General features: G+C 37.4%; 1 protein-coding gene across 2 annotated transcripts in view; it reads left to right on the forward strand.

Annotated features, from left to right (window-relative positions):
* SORCS1 (sortilin related VPS10 domain containing receptor 1) overlaps nt 1–23,967 on the forward strand; it is a 268,735-nt gene that overhangs the window by 168,390 nt on the left and 76,378 nt on the right. For both annotated transcript variants that reach the window (XM_042818167.1, XM_042818168.1), the window contains exons 5-6: nt 8,054–8,127; nt 22,029–22,093. In XM_042818167.1, the coding sequence (XP_042674101.1) occupies nt 8,054–8,127; nt 22,029–22,093 (139 nt within the window). The remainder of the gene's footprint in view (nt 1–8,053; nt 8,128–22,028; nt 22,094–23,967) is intronic.

A 23,967-nucleotide genomic window follows, 5' to 3' on the forward strand; every position in this document is an offset into this window, starting at 1 on the left:
TCAATTCCAATGCTTTGTCCTGAATTCTTTTTAATCAAAGCCTTTTCTGTTCTATTCTCATTCTAATAGGGTATATCTTTTTAGTTGATAATGTATTTCTTTAATTTAGTCACCTAAACAGTTATGAACATACCTAATAATTTCTCAGCATAACAAAAAGCAAATGCAGGATGCTCTGTTACAGAGATGCCTGTTGCAGAGATATTGGAGCTTTTAACAGAGACAGAAATTATCCTTGGGGATAACTTACCAAGCAGAGTAGTAAATTCATTATCCCTTGGAACTGAGATTTGATGGCTTTCCAAAACATTCAAACATTGAGACTGTATGTCTCTCCAGAAGGTGCAGTCTAGCTTTACAGCCATCGTTGTCACCTTATATAATTCTCTGTACTGCTTGAGTTAGTGATTAAGACTCTGCAGCATCTGTTTGGATGAGAACAGACGGATGACACTAGTAGTTCTTTCTGGCCTTAAGATATATATGCTGGGGGATTCCTTTAATTATCTGCTGGTAAAATTGTGTTTCCTGCTATGTGTTTAGTACATAAATAGAGTGCACTAGAGACATCTTGCTAGTATAGTTGCTTGCTTTGATAAAGCCAGAACACCAGCATATGGATCGTGTCTGAGAATGCATGAGGAGTTAGGTAAGAGGAAAGCTGAGGGACATCTTAAGCATGTTTTGATCTGACAAACGTACTAAAAAGAAGTTGCTGTAATACAACTGTAATGAACAAGTCTATGTGGTGCTTTTGTTCATCAAAAAAAAAAAAAAAAGCAAGTGCAGGTCTGCAGGCCTCATTGGTGTTTGCAAGGGCTGTGGAGCAGGTATCTGAAAGCTTTATCCCTCTGATATGTATCCATCCATTTTCAATATACACCAATTGTTGAAAAACCTTATTGATGGCTTTTGTGTGGCATGATTAATGGATTGCTGTAACTTCAAACATTGTAGATCTATGCAGTGTCTATGAACTTTTTTTTGTTTCAAAGATTTTAAGCATCTTAACAGTGGAACTTTCAACTAGATTAGAGACTGGGAAAGTAAAGGAGTGTCAGCCCTGTAGCCCATTTGTGTATTCTGCATCATGAGTCTTATGATCTGTTCCAGGGAAGATGTACCATGTGTGATTTCAGATTCTCTGTTAGTTCAAAATGCTTATATTAATTTGGTTTTGGATGAAAAAAGCCTGGTCCACCGCTCTTCACTGAAACAAAGTATGATTCGGGGAGTAACACCAAATCTCTTAGTCACTGACTGCTTATAAGGAGAAATGCTCTGTTCAGTAATTTATCTAAATTGAATGCATCTTGGTATCCAAGTAAACTGTGCTGCTTCACATTGAAGGAGATATCTCCAGTGCCAATGTGGAAACCTCTCTCATGATAATCTTTGATGTAACAGGTGGATCCTGCTGAAGATTTAAGACCATAAGGCCTACTTAATACACCTATATAAACATGTTCAATCTTACATTCCCACTTGATGCACTAACCCCATCCTTTTCTGCTGACTGTGTATAAAGAAAAAGAAATGTAAACTTGATTGTTCTTCTAGGGTCGTAAATTGAAGTACAATTCTGAATTGCAGCAATCCATATGGAATCTATCCTATTGCTCTTTGCTTTCCTGAATGTTGTAGATTACTTCTAAATATACTGTTTCACAGATGAATGCTATTTGAATAATGCCTCTATGAACAATGAGAATAATGAATGTACAATCACTTCAAATACACCTGCGCCTAGTAGTAGAGTACAATCTGTCAGTAATAAACTTATTCAGTACAAATGAATAGGGATAAAAGGAAGGACTTGATTGTATTTATTTCAAATTACATTGTTGCATCTTCAGAAATCTGTTTTTATTTAGTTGACTGTGATCGGACAATAATTAAATGGTACTTTTTGAATGTTGTGTTCTTTGGTAAAACCAAACTGAATTTTTAAAAAGTACTAAACTTCTTTAAAAAGAAGTGATCTCTAAGATGTTTGTGTTGTCCATCAGTACAAAAATTGTGTTTCAAATGCAGTTCCTTTTGTCAGTTAATGGTATTTGAAGGGATTAATGTGAAACACTGTGATCCGGCCTAGTTTTAATCAACTCATGGAAACACCAGGAGATTTAAGAGGCGAGCAGTCAGCATATGTGAAGAAATAAGGTTAGAGGGATTGACCCAGTAAAAAACTTCTCAGGAAATCAGTGGTGAATATGAAGCAAACCCAAGTCTTTCAAATATGTGCTGAGCTAGTTTTCCAGATGGCTCTAGAGGTGAATGCTGAGTTGAATTGCCTTGGTCAGATCTATGTTGAGGAGGAATAATTGGAGCTTTCATGTGTGGTAGAAGTGAGAAAAAGATACCTTTTTCTTTTGTGAATGCAAGAATACTCATGTTGGTAAATACAGTCACCAAATCAAATTAGATCTTGAGCCATTTTCCATTGTAACTTGTTGAGGGTAAATGTCTTAAGAAAATTAATGGGAACTATTACCATGCTCAAATTATTTCCTTTGTATCGCTTCCAGCATGCAATTTAAATCACATTTTCCTCAGCCAGATTCCAAATTTCCTTGTATGTATTCTTTTTTTTTTTTTTTTTTTTTTTTTTGCATAAAATTAAATCATTGCACGAAACTGAATATCCTCATCATTAGAGGAAGAACGTGGAACTCTAATATGATTTAACATCAGTGTGTGAAGAATAATCAAAACTAAATGTTTTATCAGAATATCCAATTAGTTTAAATGCTGAATGATGAAACATTATGGACACCATAAGTCAATCAAATCTGCAGCCATATTGTTTAGGTGGTAAAATGAATCAGAGCCCATGAGGGACTCCATGCTTGATAAAAGCTTTGACTGGGAAAATTTTGTTGAGAACAAATGATAGGTCTTGACTGACATGATGGCCCTTCAAATGATATTTTACCGGAATTGGTGGGTCATTCAGATTCTCAGTACATGGTATATGTAACCTGACTTTCAGCATCAGGTGTTAAATGAGTAACTGTTTGATGTCTTGGATGATATATAGATTACATTCAATGTCTTTGGTGAGTTCAGGGAGCATAACGGTAGCTCTGGGAAACACAGAACTCTGCTAATTGATGGGGATAAGGGCTTCTTTCTTTAATACACATTTGCATTTGCTAGTGACATCTGTTTGATGATGTGCTTTGTTAACCATTAGGTTGAGCAGCCGAATAAACTTAGTTCAGCCACTTCATAAGAGCCACGTTTTTGGCTGGGAAGATCTCATGGAAAATTCAGCGTTCATGGAGGAAACAGGTGTTTTGGAATACAGTTTTGTTAAAGTGCATCTCCCAAGCTCATCCAGATGTAGAACTTCATGAAACTGCTAACAGCTTATTGTTTGTGCTAAACATGTGAGTTAATATCATAAGTTTTCAACTTCGTAATTCTGTTAGATCTAAACAGACAAGTAGGTCCTCTAGGTTAGAATCTCATACCAACATCAACACAGATCAAATTTGTTTGATGCCTAGAAAACGTTTCCCTTCAAAGCTCTTATTTTAGCTACATGTTTTGTAGCTTCTAAAAGACATGCAAAATAGTACAAGGAAGTACAAAGCCAAGTCTGCTGGAAGATTTGGGAAAGAGATGACTCCTCAGTTAATGTAATTTGTTTTAACTCCATAAATGTGGAGGAAGGACTGATGTTTTATTGTACTTGAGACCTCCACAGCAGACTCAAAGCAAGCAAGGAGTGATGATTCTTCATGCAGTGTTAGGTTGTGGAGCTCCTTGCTTACCGTAGTATTCTGTGGGTGCTGAAAGAATAGAAGGGAATACATAGAAGAACTTAAAAAAGTATTGAGAAATACTAAAGAAATACAACCTCTCACTCAGAAAGACCCTGAGCCAAGGATTGATGGAGTTTGAGACCTTATTTAGAAGAACTGTTGAATATACAAAGTTTTTGAATATGTAAGTATTTTGGTTTTTCAAGCATCTGTTGAAGGCTGTTTATAAAAAGAGATGGTAGTGAAACTGTACTTCATTCTAATCTAATTCAGTAATTCTTTTGTAATCTGACAGTAAAGAAAATGTTTCATTACCTGGATCAAATTAATACCCCCCTAACACTGGCTTTGCCAACTCTGGGGCTGTCTTTTTCTCACATAGATTTAATGTTTCCATTCGAACAGATGTTCTCTGGTTTGAATGGGCCCGTGTTGCTTTTGCAGTTTCAAACACTGCCAGGTGCTCAACTAGAGAATGGCTGATTTCCCCAATTTTTAAGAAAATTAATTTGATAGATTTGCTTTGATTCACTTTAATATAAGGATGGTTATTCTTGTAATTTGTTTGAGGTAAGCAAATGTATGCAGAATTGCCTGAACTCCTAGGTTGATAAGCTGCTTGGTGGCTGAAAAGTATATTAGAAATAACATAGGAAAATATGAGAAAACAGTCTAATTTTCACCATTGTGAGTAGTGAAACCTTTTACAGAAGTATCTATTACAGGGAAACCTTTTCCTTATACGTACCTTCACTTACAATTTTCCTGTATTATTATAGCTAATGAGAGCCCCACGAATCTTTATGTTGTGTAAATGCATACCACAATAGATGATTTCTACTCTAAAGAGCTTAGAAATCTGACTGCAAGAGAACGTGTGTAGGAGGTACAACTACAAAAGAGAAGAGGAAGTAGGAAGAGTTTTATTCCCCACTGAAGAAGGGTCAAATCTGAGAGATCAGTATAAGATTCATACTTTGTAGTGGTTTTGTCTTAGTGAGAACAGAAACATCAGATCACTACTTGGCCCTGAGCTGAAAACATACACTGAAATTGTAGAAGGTTTGTTTTTTATTTATGGTTGGAATAAGAGTTGTAGTAGAAAACATCATCTAATTTCTGTCTCCTAATGAAAGTTGTCAACAAACTGCAGTAATTGCCAAAGAAAATAAAATGTAATCTCTGAAGGGACTGCACAAATGAGTCCGTCGGAAATCATCCCAGGAGAGAAAGAGCTTTTATAATGACAATAAAATATGATGTTGGGTTAAACAAAAAAATCCATACGAGCACTATAACTGCTAAATGAGGAAAAATATTCCCTGCTGCATCATATTTGGTACTTCACAAAATCCTAGACTCCAAATATTTCATTTTTTCTTCTCCTGCTCTAACTAAATAAACTCAGGTTAAGCTGAACGATACTTAAAATTTCTGGAAAAAAACAACTTTAATGTAAAGAATGTTTTCCCTTTTGTTGGGGATGGCACCTAATATGGGGAATTCCCCTTATGAAAGTACACTGGTGCTGCTGCGAATCAGTGAAGGCTAAGATTGGTACTGAGATAATGGCAAAGGAATAAAGCCTCTAAAGTCTGGTTATTAAACTGTTTCTTCAAAGACAATGAGGGCTTTGGGCATGAATTCCCAGGGATCTGATATTTCCCTGTGAGACCTATTTCCTTTTCTCATGTACTTTTCCCAGCTCACTGGGCACTGACTTCTGTTATGAGAGGAAGATACTGACATAGTAGAATTGCTGTATCTATTTCCTTCCTTTGAAACAAACACCAGTCTTGCATTTCTCTTCTTTTTCCTGACTCATGTCTTTTGTTCAGGGCACACAGTAAGAGATAACAGGTTTCCCTGGGAACAGTGCAGCATCACTGCTCCTCTGTGCCACAGAAATCATAGATTTGCCAAATGAACAGCCCCTCCAAATACTTCTGAAAGAGCCAGGGGGAAATGGGGTGGTGGGAATGTTCAACAATTTGGTACTGCACTGAGGTTGTAGGCATGAAAGAGGATGCTATACAAGAACGAATAAAACTTCTGCCAGCCATGGTAAATTATTTTAGGGTATTGTTACTATCAACGATAAGTTCTAAAAGGTTGTAACTTTCTGAAAGTTGTCCTCAGGGAAACTAGAGAGAGAGTAGGGATATAATGGGGGAAAAACAACACTTACTGTGATGGTTCCAGCTCTCTGAGAGCATCAGTGACCCTGGAAATCTTGCATCCCACGTATGGGTCTGGAAGTACAGAAGTGTTTACTGAGTTTTTCGTATTGATCTTTGTTCTTAATTAAAGTTTTACTGTGAGACAATATCAACTTTATTGAAGTTTAAATTACTCTATTCTATTGAAGAGTTATTGGCATTGAAGAAACCACTTTGCCATAAGAGGGAAAGTATTGGTAAAACAGGTAACAGTAACTTAGTGATCATATACTAGTTTGTATTATGCAATAATGAAAGCAGGTCTGGAAATGGACTTTGGAAGTGAAGGAGGAATAAATGCATCCAGTAATAGCAATACTCTTGATCGGGTGACCTTAGAGCACTTTTAGAAATTTACTGTTATGTGTTCTAGAGGATAAATGAGGTTTCTTCTTTTATTGGTAGGGTTAGTGAATATTAACGTTTCAAATAAAAATATATTTATAGTTAATGGAAAGTAAGAGATTCACCACTGAAATTTCAAGAGGTTATTATGCAGTTCCATTTGAAAAGCTGAACTGTGTTTCCTTTGCCTGACCTGGTTATTTTCTATTCCCCCTCCTTTCTTCCCTGTCTCTTCTTTGCCAATATTTTCAAGAAATTTTCAGCAAATTTTCAAGAAGAAAATGAGATGAGAATAAAGAGGTGAATAACCAGCTTTAATGCTTAGATTTCAGTATATGTACAGTACACTTTTTATCAAACAGCTGTTACAGATGTTATTAGTTTTTCCGTGCTATTCCAAGGTTTTAAAGAAGGGAACCCTAGGAATGTAGTGATTTGTGATGGCAATGTAATGCAGAATAGAAAGTGGACCACAAGTTTTCTCAAATCGTGGTCACATATTTTTTAAAAAACATTCAAATCATCTTTCTGGTCAACCCAGAGCCTTAATATCAGCTTGTCTCCTCAGTGATTCTCTTGGGCTTCCATCCTTGTCTTATCCCAATCCAGTGCCAATACATGTTCCAAAAAAATCAATCAAAAATTGCACATCAAGATTCAGATTGCTTGCATTTTTAACTAAGTCTCTTTGAAGTCAAGAAAAGGGTTCAACAACTCCTTTCAAAGAAGAAATTGACCATGTCCCCCCCTTCTGGGGGGGAAATGGAATGAGTTTGCAAGAAAAAATATAGGGCTGATTGCCTCTCTGTGTTTCTATGTGAAAAAAAGTGAAGTAAAATAAAGCAAAGAAAAACAGAACCCAAATAATCCTCTGCTATTCTTCTGAGAATTATCTGATTGCAGCATTTATGGAAAGCAGCTGCTTGTAAGTGCTCTATAAAAGTCACATTTGTATATTATTCCACAAAGACATACCAAGTATTTATAATGCCTGTATGTGTCTTTTTTTTGCTGACCTTTCTCAGTCTTACTTGGTATTTATTGTTGAAAGATTTTCTGATGTGATTGATGTATTTGGTTATTGTTTGTGTAATCAGGCTAGAAGGCTGTGTCACATTGCTTGTAGGAGCAAAGTGAGAATTGCAGGCTTCCAGGTACAAGTTGTTTCTGCTATTTCAACTCAACCAGTACTGCATACACAAAATCTGGACATATTGGGGCACTTCTTGTGTTCTACATTGAAAAACTTTTCTGAAGATGGTGACTGGTAACTAGGAAGAGATTGACCTTCTGACTCAATATCAAGGAAGGCAAGTCTGTGTATCCGTTTTGAGAGCTGTTAGGATATCAAAGTTCTGTGTTATGTTCCACATCAGGTGTCTATCACAAGTTTAACATAACAGGCAGCCTTCTCACACTGCATTATTTTGTTGCCTGAGAGTGCCACAGTGAACTAGATAATGAGCTTTCAGTGTGTTTGATCATTAAGGTAAAAGCAGTTGTGTGCCATGTTGCCCCACTTGGTATTTTTTCCACCCTAAAAATCACTGCAGATGCTTTTCAACTGTCCCAGACATATCCTTTTAAGACTGGGGGAAGTAAAACCTGGGCTTCCTGTCTCAGAAGACTTCTTCAGACTTTAAGATTGATTTGTCTACTGCTGTTGAGTTTTATGGTGATTCTTGACTGTTTTTGTTGTTTGTTTTTTCTTGTCCCCAGTTATTCAGTTCAGTGGAGTTTGGCAGAAGATGGCTGCTTCTTCATGAAGGAGTTGCACCAAACAGGTTCTACTGGTAAGAGCAAAAACCTCTTTTCCCAGATAGAATTTCCCCATAGGTACAGAGATCTTGAAATGAAAGCTTGAAGGCAGTGTGGCTGAATGCAGTCTGCATCACTATCAATCTCTTGTTGTTGGGATTAACTTTGAACTAGCATTAAAGGGGCATTATTCCTGCTGTTCTGTGTTTAAATAGAACTTGAAAGTAGGGTCTTTGATCTAAGAATGATGCACAACTGAAATATTCCGAGTCTGAAGAGAGCATTGATTGTGGAGGGGAGAGTTCTGCAATTTCCTGTGTACATTTTGGGTTGAAACTTAACTAAATTCACCATAAGCTTGCTTGCACTCAGAGTGAAGTCTTGAAGCCTCTGAAGACAATAGCTTTTCTGCCATGCTGCTGGTGAACATCACCTGCTCCAGTGACTAATGTTATGCTTTTAACTGCTGTTAGACCTAGTTCAATCCCTGAAAATGAGCAAGTTAATGACCACTGAAGTAGGCACACACAATTCTTCACTATGAGCTTAAATCACTTTGTAATACTGCGTGTAGGCTGCTGTGCCAAGATTTCCAGTCTGAGTTCAAGCTTTGTGGAGAGCTGTATTGCAGAAGTCCTGTTACTGAATCTTTGAATGTCAATCAGCTACAGCAGTGGTGAAACATTTTGTAGTTTGGTGCCAAGGTTACTTGAAAGAAATTTCAAAGCTCTTTGTCACAAGCTCAAATCTTCACTGCACATGTGGGAGAAAACTGAGGAATTAAGGAGGCACTGCTCTATTTTCTTGTAAATATGGTTGTCTTAACTAAACCAAAATTGAAGTTTAATTATTTGTATTTAGGCTTATTCCTCTTTTTGCTTACAATGACATCAATCTTCAAGTGTTCTTGCCAGCTCTGTCTGGAGGTGGGAGTTCACCTGTGAGCAGATGTTGGCTCTTGTCCCACGAATCTGGACTTTAAAATAAAACCTTTGGAAAAAGCAGTCATTTTGAAATCAGAATGTGATGAATCAGATGATTAAAGTGAAATCCCAATAGGTGACTACTAAACTATAAGTTTGTGCATGTTCCTTAGGTTTTGAACGTGCTAAGGCTTAGGAGTGGTTTGGTCAAATATTTTCTTTTAATTTCTGGAAGAAGTAAGAGCTCTAGGTCAAATTTACTTCAAAGCTGAATTAATATTTGGTTTGTAAAGGATATAGACTAAAAATTTCTTTTGCTGCTCCTGATTTTTAATTTCTAATCAGAATCTGTATTACCTGAGGCTTTTGCAAGCTCAAATCCACTTTAAATTTAGGCTTGCTTTTCTGTGTTTGTATACACGTATTTATGCACCCCCATTTTATTTTATGGGGCTGCTAACAGGGTTTCTAAGTGTCAGATACAAGCACAGCCCATCTACATGTTTCGGTATTTCTGGGCTAATAAAAGTAGAAAATCTGAGAAACTGGGGGATCCAGTTGTTGAGAAAGCCAACAAAATTGTACTGGCTGAAGAAGGTCAAAAAAGGAGAGAAAGGGATTGATTGCCCTTGTTCCTGGATCTCTGTGTCCTGCTCTTCACTCCAAACCTTTTGAAGTTTCCCATCATTATTTACAGTAATGGTTAATCATAAATTGAGCAGATAGATTCTGAAATGAGAATAATGATGAAAATGATCATTTTTTCCTTTTTGTGGAGCTCAGACTTTGAAGGCCTCTTAGAACCTTACAAATAGGAGAAGACCTGGAGCTTCAAAGGCAAACAAGAAACTGAATAGATGAAAAGATGTTCCAACCACCCATCTAATTCCCTATAGCCATAAACAAAACATGAAACTGCAACTCTGTATTTTCACCTTGAACAAAGTGTCCCTTAGGTAATATACCTCAGTGTAAACTAAACTATAATTCTACTATCAAAATTAAAACTAATGTGGCTTATAGAGACAGTGTTAAATCTTGTTCTGGATTATTTACTGGGGTCATCATTGCCTTGGAAAATAAAAGCAGCTCCAATTATATGGCCGCTGCCAGGCCTCATAAAGAAGGGCAGCCCTTTGCATTCATAGTGTAGATACTGCTGACCCTCCATGCAAAGAAAATGAAAGGTAATTGGGACATAAGCCGATGCAGATGAGCAATTAAAATCCAGAATTCTACAGCAGTATATGTATATCCAGAGCTCTTGAATAGTTTTGGTAGAGTGTCATTTGGTGCCTCATGTTTGTTTTTTGAGAAATTATTATTATTTGCAGAGTTTAATCAAACTGAAGGTGTAATGCTGACTTTCAGTTAGTGTTGAAGGCAGAAATGAATATAAAGGAAAATGTCTCAAAGTCACAAATTTCCAAGGAAATAAGCCTACAGGGACTCTCTCTCCTGTTCCTTTTTCTAAATCAAACAGATTTGAAGGGATACACCCGGACACAACTGTGTTGTTCAGAGAATGATGGCTTTATATTCTCTGTGGAGAATGAAGGCTATATTCCAATATCTAAGAAAGGCTTCATTTACTGGAAGGAAGGAACATCTGGAGGGTGTTCCATCTAAAAGAATTTGAACAGTTGACGCAAATACGCATTCTCTTAATTTCTTGCTGATATTTGTATTTGCATTTTATTCTGTTACATTGGTTTACCAGTTAGTTTCTGGGTCACTCAGTCCAGAGTAAGACCGCAAAGATGATCCAAGGGATGGAACACCTCCCTTGTGAGAGCAGGCTGAGAGAGCTTGAGGCTGTTCAGCCTGGAGAAGGGAAGGCTTCAGGGAAATCTTGAGAGTGGCTTTTCAGTATCTGGAGGGGGGAGGGGAGGAGTTAAGAAAGAAGAGGACAGACTTCTTAGCGGAGCCTGTTGTGACATATATAAGGGGACATTTCATTTGGGTATAAGGAAGAAGTCTTTTACAATAAAGGTGATGAGGCGCTGGCACAGGTTGCCTGGAGAGGGGGTGGATTCCCTGTCTCTGGAGATACTTGAGATCAGGCTGGATGGGGCTCTGAGAACCTGATCGAGCTGCAGATGAGTCTCTTTGCAGGGGAGTTGAACCAAATGGCATTTAAGGGTCCCTTCCAACTCTAGGGATTCTATGAGTCACTCTAAGTCTTTTGAATAATCAGCAGTGGGCTTGCTAATTTTAGTTTTAAAAAGACTGCTGCAAGTGCTGCCAGAGAAACATATAATGTCTTATGTCTGTTTCCAAGAGAATTTTCTATTCACTTACTTTTGGTTGCTCTGTGAAACATTCTCTCTTACTACCACTCTAGAGAAATTTAAACCTCTGAAGATCATTAAAGTAATCTGCCAATGCCTACTGCATAGCTGTGAGAAAAAGCTCTATGTACAGACAGCTCTGTAGCTCACAGGTGTTTTGTGTTCTTCCATCATCTATTTCATTAAAAGGGGTCATTAACATGAAAATAGGATCTTTGTTCCTTCAGAGCTCATCCCCTCTTTTTATTCTTCTACCCTCAGCTGTGAGTAATGCTCTGACATCTGCAAGTGTGATGAAAAAGATTATGGAGAAATGTATCTGGAGTGTGAGAAAGAGATGAGCAGATAAACCCTTAAAATCGAGTGTGTTGGGCAGCCTTTAGTGTAAAGGGCTGTAGTAAAATCGTCATTTCTAATAATTGCTGTAATTAGGGTATCTTATCACGTGTCTCTCTGCATAATCTAGATATGTGGAAGTGGTATACCGAGGAAAGCATAATGCACTCAACTCTGTGCCTGGTGACAATGTTAAAGCATACACACTGCATACACCTCAAGGATACTGCAGTTCTGCTCCGTATTCACATTTTTTTATACTTTTTTGTTATTTCTTTGGTAGGTTTTTGTTATTTTGACAGGAAAATTCATGAAAGTTGGCATGGTGCTTGGTTATTCTGGAACTGTGCTGCATGAAAATACTATAATTGCTAGAAGGAGTATTCCAAGCAATATTAATCCAGCGAATAAACAACTTAAAGTATATGGTTTAATGTTGCTAGCATAGTTGCTTACTAATGTGATCAGTATTAGGGAAAGAGAATGCAGTAGATGTTAGATAAATGCTTTATCTAAATGCTTCTGAGTTTATTTTTATAATCTTTGTTGATTTTCTGCATACATTCCTGGAATTTTGCTGGCAAAGACTATGGTTTGTAGTGAATGCAAACATGAGCACAATTGCTAAATCAATCACATCAGGAACTACTTTATTTTTTTCCTGCTCGAAGTGGACCTGTCATCCAGTCAAAGCTCAACGGTGATACCTTGTAACTTGCAAATCCAAATATTCATGACCAGTGGCTTCAAAATGCCTAGTCAAAGTGAGTATAGCTTGCTACAGCCAACAAGCAAAATTGCTCATTAAAATATAGAATTTTTATTCTAGTCCTTTTATTAAGTCATACATTGAGATTTTTTTTTAATCAAAATATCATGCTGGCCTTACAAAAATAAAATAACTGATTAAAATGCTCATTAAAATGTCTGCAAAACATATTTTTTTAATTGAGACATCTTCTGAAAAGATTCTCAGCGAAGTCTAATTAGTACCTACCCTTGAAAAATTTAGAGAAAAAAAAAAGTAAAATAAAAATGTCTTACAAACAAGCATACAATGGTAAAAATTCAGTTAGTAAATCATAAAAAGTTATAATCACTGAATGCATCAGTGCAGTTAGTTTCTTTTCGTGTTTGTGTACTGCACACAGATAAGCAGGTGGGAGAAATACAAGAGAAGTATCGCTCCGTATTTCAAGAATCTGACTGTCATGATCAGACAAAAAATACTGCTTGGGATTTTCATGTACTGCATGAGCATGGAGGTTGGACTGGAAATAAAAATACATCATTGTACATCTGATTTTCAGTAGGATTGTGTGTCCATGATATTAATTGTTCCCTAATGACTTTATGGGAGATACGTCAGTTTGGGAAAAGGTGTTGCTGTGTGTCCCCTCCACCTTGTGTTTTTCTGGGCATGGGAGAGCAGAGAAAATAAATGCAAAGATCATTTAAAAAAAAAACGAAACCAACATAACACAGTTAACCAACCCTTCCACTCAAACAATACAGAGATATGCATACACACTGAAAGGGAGAAAAAGATAAATCCGTAAGCAGCTGGGAGGACAGATGAGTAGATAAGACTGTATATGTGTTTCTTTTATGAGCAACAGGAAAGAAAGATAATCTTTAGACTAGAATTATACAGTATATATCTTTTCAAGAGTTGCCTAGAAAATATATTTTAAAAGGTCTGACTGCATTCATTGTAGCAGCAAAAAGAGCTGAAAATCAAGGGAAAAAATGTGTCAAAGTCCTATTAAAAACTCCATTATATTCAAGCAATTGGAGCAAGCCAGGCAAACTGTCCCCACTTTCTCGTCAAATTTTGGCTTAGTGAAATTTGCACACCTACCCAGGTGGGCTGAAGCCATTTAAATGACACAGTGTCTGGGCTGTTTACAGATGATGCTGCGTATTGCTAAACAAGACTTTTTAATCACGGCAGAGCAGCTGCTGACGGCTGACAGTGAAGATGCCAATCAAACGGCATTGTGACAGCCTGACCAGAAAATCATCTGCTTAATCTAACACAAAACCCATACCTGATGAATTGGACTATACTAAAAAATTGAATGATAAAATACATATTATTTTATAGCTTAAAAATTGTTGAGATGAGCGCATGCCAGACAGGCATATCATGGAAGGACCCATAACAGGTTTCAGGAGATCTGAATTGAGTAGCTGCCTTGCTAATATTTTTTGGTAGTTTCATGGCTGCCAGTCTAAAGATACAGGTGGGCTACAGGTTAGCAACACTGCCAAGTACAAGAATTAAGAACGCATTTGCAAACATCTCTTTCCTTGGGCTGCTATTAACATTACTGATGGTGAACAACATGTTAGAGCACGTGGTCACCATTCATTGCTCTAGATATGCAGTTTTCTCACTGGAAAGATCAGCATAATATCCTGTCTAGCCAGGGTGCAAGAAAAAAGCATATTCTCTGTTTGCAATGTTCACCAAAGACCACAGTGATATTTGAAAGGATTAAATGAAAACCTCTGCTTATAGTTCCCAGATGCTTTGACCCTCATGGAGCTCTATCTTTTTGCTACAAGTGAAGGCTGAAATCTCTCAGATTTATCCAGGGAATCAGGATTTTTTTCCTGTCTTGCAGATATGTACAGCTCTGCCAGACCCATGTGAATCAGCAAGGAAATAAGAAAAAGACATGCAGCATCCTCTTTCTGTTGCTGTTAAAAGCTCATTTAGAATCTTTGGATTTATTATAAGTCTTGGTTCTTAAGAAACTAACATCCAAAATACATATCTTTCTTCTTTGGACAAGAATGAGAAAATTAGCTGAAGTCATGCAGCAGGGTACTGGTAAAACTCTGGTCCTCTGTATCTATAATAATCAGATCCTCTGGTCCCAATAGCCTCTTGAGAAAACTTGTTACTCGATTCAGGATTAGTTGGAGCAAAATATAGCTCCTCAATCTCAAAACCTTAGTTTGGCATAGTTCTATTTTGGCCCCGCCCCCCCCCCCCCCCGGGAAAGGATTCTTGACTATTTATTGTGGGAACTCCAAAGATAGGTGTAAAAGAATACCTTGAATGTAATCCTAAAATTCATCACACATTGCCCATTTATCTGAGTTTGCCCCCTCCTCACTTTAGAGTTTTGTTCCTCAGTTGTAAGTAGGGAGGATGGAGGAGAAGAGGTATACTCCATCTGAGTAAGCATTTGGGATTGAACCAGCCTATTCTGATTGATATACAGGTTGGTGTGATTTGATTTCAACTAATTTATCTTTTAAAAAAATGTATATATATATCTAAAGATACTTCATAAATGAGGGAAGGTTTCCATACACTTTTAACTTTTTCCTGGTTCTTCATGTTTCCCTTATGGAAGATGTATGGATGTTGACAGGCATTAATATACCTGTTTCAAATCTGGTTTGGGGAGTTCATAACAGAAGCCTGCAATGCTTATAACTCTGAAACAAGTCAATTTTCAGCAAGCACTGGACTAAGAAGCTGGTTGCTCTGGATACATCTATAAAGGAGAGCACATGAAGGGAGTAAGACAATTATGTAGTAAATGTAGCTGCAGATTTGTCTGGGTCAATTTCAGGAGGATTTCAGTGCTGTTTTTTGTTATATGGTTAATGAGAAGCATATTCTCTAAGAAGAGTTGACTTGACACTTGCTGTAAATGACTTCCTGACCTCCTCCAGAGCATCCTGACTGGGCTACAGCACTACCAGACACCAGAGATGCATCTTTGTACAGTGGGAAGCTGTGATCCTATTAGGCTGTACCAGCAAAACAATAAAATATTATTTTAGTGTTAACAGCAACAGATATCTGGTTTTCCTGATCAGAATGGCTCACCTGGGAAGTGTCTACCTGGTTGTGCTTTATTCACTGCACTATTATTTCCCATCCCCTCTAGAGAAAAGGTGATGAAGTCAAGAACCATAGGATGGATTTGGCCCAATGGCTGCAAGTTGAATTGCCCAAATTGGAGCATTTCATCTAATTGGATGATGATGGCAGAATAGTGCAGAGGTATAGAAGGGAAAATCTAATTAGATGATAACTGGGGGGAATTTATTGGCCAAGTGTAAAGAAATAACATGCTGATTTACATCTGTCTGGAGTCTAGCACTTTGTTTCTAAAGCAAATCAGGAGAGTAAAATGGTTAAGAGATGTGAAAGGTAGAAACCATTCTTTAGAGAATATTCAAGAAATAGTAAAATCTGTAAAACTCCACGTAATAGGGAGTAAAGAAACCATGAGAATTCACTGCCTTGCTAAACTCCCTGGGGAGTTTTTTTTTCATTGAGTGAAAAAGGAACAGAGTATCAGCAAAGTCCTCATGGAGTGAATTTTGTAGTCAAAGAAAAAGGAGCCTGAAGGATTCTGCACTATTTTTATCTGTGCCACATAACAACTTTGTGATCTTGGTCAAATCAGCGAGGTCTCTGTGCTCTTGACTAATCAGAGGAGTTTATCTGCAAAGCTGAGGCCAAAAATTTTCCTAAACCCCTTTTTCTGACTTGTTCTACTCATCTCGTACTTTTCCATATATCTTGAGCAAATCAGTTGCATGCAGGGAAGGTTACATAAAGGTTGATTGTCAAGTATCTTTGGACAGAAAGCTCTCTGTTCAGGACTCCATGTTACTATTTTTATAAATGGCAATTAAGATTTAGAGCTTCAGTGGAACTAGTAAAATTGATGCTACCAAGGACTGTACAAACATCATCTGATGTTGCTATTTGCACTCTGGCCTTAAAAACAAAAACCTGCCGTTCAACAATTTGGAATAAGCTGTCACATTTTTTAACATGAAGTGACAGCATGTGTCCCAGAGGCAGTGAGGGAGCTGGTTTTGCACTGGCAAGATTTATGATAAGGGATTCATACAAGCGCTGAGGCTAAAGGAAGACAAATCCCTGAAGGCAAATTCTACCAATAATTGAATTACAAAGCCATTATCATGTGCTGAACAGTGCAACTTTATGGCTCTATTGTGACAGGATAAAGCTTGATAGAATATTTATGTTCATAAGACAACTTTGGCACAAAGATCTCTGAGAGCATGTTCTCCAACAGCCAGAAATGGGATCAGGTCAAGTTGGCAAGAGGGGAAGTGAAGGTATATAGGCAAATAAGTGTTTTTAATGACAGGGGGATTAAACTGGGTTTTCCATGCTATGTGCTTTAGCTGATGTTTGTCAGCTATCTACCATCCTTTGCTGCATGAACAAATCATACTTTTTGTTTTTTCTTCAAGAGATAGTGAGGGATAGTCATAAAGTCCTGATTAGTCCTGATTCTGTGCTTGTTCATTTCTTCTGAGATGGTAGAAATTTGTATAAGATCTCAGTCCCCATAAGAAGAATGAGCCACATTTGCACTTTTATGAGTGGTTCTGGTTGTGCAAAGGTGATAGAATTTCTGTTCTAGCCTTTCATTCTAGGCCTTTTTCCTTCCTTTTTTGCAGCTTCTCTAAAAAAGTCTTGAATTGCTTAGCTTAAGTTACCAGTGATCTTGGCTACTGTGGGCATTTTTCATATGAATTATATATGAAAATTTTTCCATTGAATTTATTGTGCATATTGTCTCAGATATGATGTGGCTCTGTCTGAACTCGAGCATCCAATATCATATGCATCTGAAGCTACTTTTCAGTACACACAAGTCCACGAGATTAAAAGTCTAAAGTCCAATGCTTTGAGTTCTTTTTTGTGAAAATTGGTAATTTGAAATTAAAAATACCCCGTGTGCAAATTTTTGCTATCCTCATAGTGATGCCCTTCTGCAGTTCTGAGTGGTCTGATGGCCTTATAAGTTTCATCTTTTCCTAATATACGTGAATAATTGCTTTTTCCAATAAAAGTAAATAAAAAGCTAGAGGAAATAGAAATGCAGGATAAAAAGGTCTTTATTGTATTTCCTAGGATCATGGAATAGTTTAGGTTGGAAGGGACCTCTGGATCCCTATGTTCCAGTTCTCTGCTAATGAATGGCCACCCAGAGCAGTTTGCCCAGGACCAGGTCCCGATGGCTTTCGAAGACTTCCAGGGAGAAAACACCACAAACTCTCTAGGCAGTTTCTATGACTCTGGAGGTCTGGTAGGCCTTGGAACTAAGATTTCAGTGAGAAGTCAGACAGAGAGATGGCAAGAGTTAAGTCACTACAGAAATGTGCCAGCTAGCCATGTGCACTGCCAGACTGCTTTTTTATTTTCAGTCTTTTTCTAAATCAGAACATGATTCTGGGTCTTCTCCTTGTGCTGCTTCTCATGGTTGGATGTAGAATCTGCATTCAGTGCTACAAGCACTGGTATTGATCTGTGAAGCTCTCAAGAGTAGATGGCTACTTAGCAAGCATGAAGGGAATTAAAATTTTAGGAAGCAACTTTGTAATAGGACTGGGGGAGCATTACATGATGCATAATGTGAGCATCTTTTGTAAAGACAATGGGGTAACTTACATTCCTTTTGGATTTTAAATCTTCTCTCTTTTTCTCTTTTTTTTTCTCTTTTTCTGCCCTCCCCAAAACATCCAGACAGTTATACCAACAAAACACTAAAAAAGATAATTGGAAAAATACAATAGATACTGCTCAGCAGAAGGTGTTGCTAGCATATCCCTGGTATTCTGAAGTTTCGGGGAGGATTAAAGGAATGGGAAAGGGGCATGCCATTATTTTATCATGAAATGAAAGCATAAAGAAAAGAGAAGAAAAGTTTGTGGCTGTATGTGTGATTGATAGGTCTTTGAGAATGGATGCTGAAAGAAAAGGACAGAATTGAAGAAGAACAAAGTGTTACCAGCATAGCTACAAAAGCAGATGCTCAGAACAAGGCATGGCATGGTTTGTGCTGTTTATTTTCAGAGAAATATATGAAAGGAAATTAGTAACTGATTGATTGTAGAGTGTTGCTCACCTGTATCCATGTCCTTTGCAGTGTGTTTTTTTTTTTTTTGTAGGCTGTTAAATCCACAGCACTTTTCTCTTCCTTCTTTAATTTGTGAAATGTGTGTTGATTTGGTTGTACTGACAGAAGATACTGAAGTAGCATGGGCACTCACCTCAAGTTATAGACTCCAACTTTGAGGCTTTGGAGTTATCTAGGGCGTGTAGTTCTCTTTTTCCATGTATAAGTTTGTATTTATTGATCATGTGATTTTTGGTAGAAGAATTTTCATATCCAGTCATCAATCAGGGCTGGAATTTCCTTATAATAAATTAAGTTTATTCATTGTGTTTCATACCTGTATCATGGGCTTAACACCATTACTTAATGATACACAGGCTTTTAGAAGTCTGTTGTTCTCACCTACCAAAGATCCCTTTTGTCTGTTCCCTTTACTTATAGCCCATGCTACTCCAATTCGATTTTTAAAATTTAGTTAATAAACATTCTCCAGGTCTGCCACACCATCTTTTCTGAGACACTTATTTGATCATGTGGATGTCTGTAGAGTAGGTATCCAGACATGTTATATTCAATAGTAAGAAACAATCCATTCAGAGATAGTTTGTCTTATTGTGAAATGAACTCGTAAGACAGTTCAGATGAACCACAATGCAAAACTGCCTCTTTTTCCTCACTGCCTACAAAAACATTTGAGTGTGACTAGCTCAGAGATCTGTACGGTATAACAAGGTACGGTGCATATTACTTGAAGTGATTTTTCAGGTAGAATAAAGGGATATATAGAGAAATATCGTAGAACTACCATGGAATAAGACAGCATGATATGAGAAAAAGTGACATTTACAGTTTTTTGAGCAATAGTCTCTCAGCAGAATCTAGATGTGATGCCAACTGTGTACAGCTAACACTGACTTGAGAAGATATGTATTTGTAATTCAACTATCCTTTGCAACTGATTATACTTTGTTATCATTATTGTCAGGCCCATGTTATCATGCATAGGTCAGACTGTGTGACCTTATGCTGCCACAAGTAAATTAGGCCAGTTATATCAAAGCAATGGAGTGTGTATTCTGTCAGGTAACAGGTAAGGAGACCTTGATATAATTCTTATCTCCACCTCACGTCTTGTTTGACTTAAGAAACTGCTGTAGCTTCCCTGGGCCATGGCTTTCTTCTTAGTCTCTCATTCCACTTCTGATTTGTAGGGAGCTAGGCAACATCAAAATTAAAAATTGAAGCCCTTGAGTAAAAAATAATGTTTATGATGAGTCATATTTTAGCCATCCTTGTCCTGTCCATCCTTGGGATAATTGATGACTTAATTCTGCCTGAAGCTGAAGCTTCTGCAATCGTAATTCTGGCTGTCCTAGCATGAGGTGAAGTAGTATGCAGGTCACTAACGCTTTCAACTTTCTGGGCTTGGTGGTTTTAGATATTTATATTCTACTGTTAAGACATTTAAGAGTTTGATGTAAATTATGGCTCATTTCAGAAGTGGAAACAGCAATGACAATCACTTTCCATCTGTCAGTGCGACGTATCTTATTCATTTTTTTGCTGTCTTCACAATAAAAGATGCAATAGAGGTGTTTCTTGGGGTCAGAAAAGAGGAGGAAACTCTTAAAGTGCCTGACTGTAGGCTCACAGGGTTTAATCAGGGCAACAAGGTCTTTGCTGAATGAATATCATTGTTGCACGTCTCTAAAGAGACAAAGTATTCAAGTCCATGAAATACAATCCTCTCTTTTTTGAAGAGCTCAATCCCCACTGGGGCTTTGTTGGGTCAGGAGAAGGAGTGCTGAACAGTATTTTCTGGAATAGCCCAGTTCCAGATGTGCTTAAAGCCTAATAAGTAAGCAAGGATAAAAAGGAGATAAGCCAAATTATAAGCTTAATCCTTATGCATTTTTAGGGCTGTTTTCCACCTGCATCTGTCCATCCTGAACTGAATTTGTAAATAACAGTCCTAGCATTTTGACCCTAATTCTCTGATGATGGCAGGTAAAGGAAAAATACTCTAGGAATGTACTCCTTTCCCACCCACCTTGTGTCAGTCATCAAGAAGTAGGGATTTTAAATATAGATTGAATGCTTAGGAGAAGAAGACCTTGCCATAAGGGCTTTTGAAAATAAAAACAAGGTGAAATCCTTGCTGGCTCAGAGACTTTTCTGAATCTTTCCAGTACCCGAACAAAACAAAATCCAAAGCTTTTCTAGCTGAAGAATTGTTACACGTTTTGTCAGTGAAGCTAGGGATTAATCAGGACACAAATACTCTTGTTGTTGTTAACATTTATATAATGGTTATTGGTTAATGTGCATGATGATTAAGGGCTGGAGCTGCCTGTGATTGTAGTCAGTGGGAACTGAATTAAGGTTTAAATCACTGTTTGAATTTTACTTTTGATTTCCTGAAAAATAATGAGGCTTTGAACAGAGCAGCACCTAATTTGTCTATCAATGGAAACAAATCTTTCTCTTCCCACATGCATCTATTAGCTTGGGGGTCAAGCAGCTAACATGGAACTGACTGTTGAACCTTTAGCTTTAATCTAGGATGATCCCTTGGCTGACAGGGACAAGACCAGATACAAGACTGATTTTCAGAGTTGCTGCTGAGGGTACTTTATGATGGAAATGCTACATACTTGCAGCCAGTAATGCAAAAATTCTGGCTGTGCATCAAAGTAGTGGCCATTTGGACTATATAATTTGTACATCTACCAGCAAGTTGTCAAGGTCAGTGGTGCTGGTCAAGAAAAACCTTGATAAAGAAAGCAAAGCCTGAGTTCAGAATCTCCTTATTTGCAATGCTCAATGTCTTTGTTGTTTCTTGTTAATTCAGAGTGAGCAAACAGTCACTTTATGAGCCAATCTAACATTTCTTTTTTTAATGGAACACTGTTTTTATTAGATCAGAAGTGATAAAATGTGTTTTTTTATGAATGAAATGAGTTTTTTAAAAATTTCTTAATTAATGAGAATAATGTGAATATTGATCATTAAGAGTGTCAATTAAGCAAGTATGCGTAAAATGTCCAATATAAAGGAACAGCTATAATTAGTATGCTGGCAAACACTATTATCACATCAATCCAAGTATGCTGTATCTCACCCTGAGATGAAATATAACCTACCAAACAAGCCAGAGGATGCATCAGAAGGTCAGATGCCAATGCAAAGAGAAACAAATCTCCAAATGGGGAATAGAATTGAAAATAAAGAAATAAAGAACTTAAGAAATGAAGAACTCATAAGTGTAATGGCATCAATTCACTGAAGAGTTGAATGTTTTTCAAATTCTCGAGTTTCTTTTAGCTGAAACTCCAAAATTGTTTAAAAATGAACAGCTTTTAATTGTGAGTGTGAGTTTGGATCCAGCTGAACAGAAACATGTGAAATGAATGTCTCAGACATCACCCAAGGTATTTGTTTTAACATGTTTGAATCAATATGCCTCTTGCAGGTCTATGATGGTGTCCAGTAGAGAGCCAGATCTTGTGCACCTGGAGGCAAAGACAGTGGATGGTCGTAAGTACTTCATCTTCCAAAGACTGGTGTTCTGAACTGCCCTTAAATGCTTGTAAATACACCATGATGGAGATCTGAGTTTTTAGTGGTTCACTCGTCTAAGGCATGTCTGTCAGAAGAGAAGTCTTTCCAGCAGGGTAAAAAGGTGGGATTAAGAGCCTGTGAAAAGAGCTGAGAATATAGTAAGGAGGAATGTGTGGTAAAAAGTAATTGAAATAGAATTCTTTTTTTTTCCTATGTGATTTTTGTTTATAAAAGAGAGATTCCAGTATCACAGAGTCTATCTACTTGTAGTATCTCCTTGAACATAGCAACCATTTCAATTGACCAGGGATACTCTGCCTTAGGTACTACCTTTGAAAACACCTCATTTCTCTTGCATTAGAAGCCTTTTACCAACCTAAATGTATTATTCACTGTTACTACCTGTCACTGTCCTTCACTTTCATCAGCTGTTCTCCCTCTTTGCTTTGCCTCTCAAAGTGCTTTTCTCCATTCCAGCAACTACCTTTACCTGCAATGCCAGGTTGTTCTTCTAATTGGCTATGAATTCTCTCCAGCACCTCAAGCCACCAGCTGTCCTTCCCTCCTCTCACTCATGCTTCCTCAAGCCTTCTCTTTCAGCTCCCCTGCCTTTGCAGACCTTTCTCCATGGATTTCTTTTCCACAGCACTGGACTGCCTCAGGCATCACAACAAAAGCCTGGCTGCCATGAACCCTGTAATTGTCATTTCATATTGTTTCCTCTGTAGCAGCAACTTTATTGCAACATAACAAGCAGGTTTGTGCCATTTCCAATATGTTAGTGTTAATGATGCAGTCAGTTAATTCCTTTAAAAGAGGATCAAATTCTCCCCTGAACTGTACCTTCAAATTCAATGGTGTTACTTAAAATGTGTGTTTCTCATTGGAAACTTAGAAACTGTCAGAAAAAGTAACTGTAAGTAATCAGTTTTTTAATTCATTGAAATTCAGCATGAAAGAGAATTTTTTTGGAAGATGAATTTTGAAAAGAAACAGTTATGATAGAAATCATAAAGTTTTAAAGTTCTTTCCATTTTGGGATATGCAAAATTAGTAAAAGTGAAAGAATTTATTATCTCTATTTTTTTTATCATTTGTGCTCTCTGTTATTATTTCTCCTCTCAGCTTCACTTACCTGAACACAGTGGCAAGGCTGGGGACATGAAACTTTTTGTTTCTCATGACAAGTTAAATGAGAATGAAACATTCTAATAGGACAGCATCTTATTCAGCAGAAAAAAAATTGCTGTTACAAAGGCTTTCGGAATTTGAGGTCATTGAGACAAACCACTCTAATCAATGTTTAAGGAGCTATATCCCGGTGATGCTTTTGAGGGATGTTTGTCTCACACTTTGCAGAGAAGGTGCCACACTGCAAATACCTGGAAAAGTGTTATTTGAGTTCTTAGCCTCCAGTAAAGAACATTTTGCACAGCAATAGCACAATTCCACAAAAGATTCCTTGACTGCTTACCAAATTAGTACGGTTAGGATAGATCTTAAGGTGGAAACTAAAACATAGGTAGATGAAACTGTCTGTGATGAGGAGTCAGGCACGTTACTGAAGTTATTGCTCATCAGCCAAGCTCAAGTGACTGATCCGAGTGCACTTATTTTGGTTTAGTTGGGAGGCAGGACAACTTAAATTTTCTCTATTTAGTCAACAACAGAACTGCTAATATAAATCTATCTGTGGCTTCCAAACTTCACCTGTTGGTGACCTCCCTTGCAAACCAGCTATTGGGCTGAAATTTCTGCTCATGAGTCAAGAGGTTCCCAGCTCATCAGAAGTATAAGATGTTTGATATTCTGTAAGTGCATGCTCTGTTTTGTCAATTCTTCTAGAAAGC

This window comes from Centrocercus urophasianus, unplaced genomic scaffold, assembly GCF_019232065.1.
Source record: "Centrocercus urophasianus isolate 14NV4802_14NV808 unplaced genomic scaffold, USGS_Curo_1.0 seq_17, whole genome shotgun sequence".
Classification (NCBI taxonomy): Eukaryota; Metazoa; Chordata; class Aves; order Galliformes; family Phasianidae; genus Centrocercus; species Centrocercus urophasianus.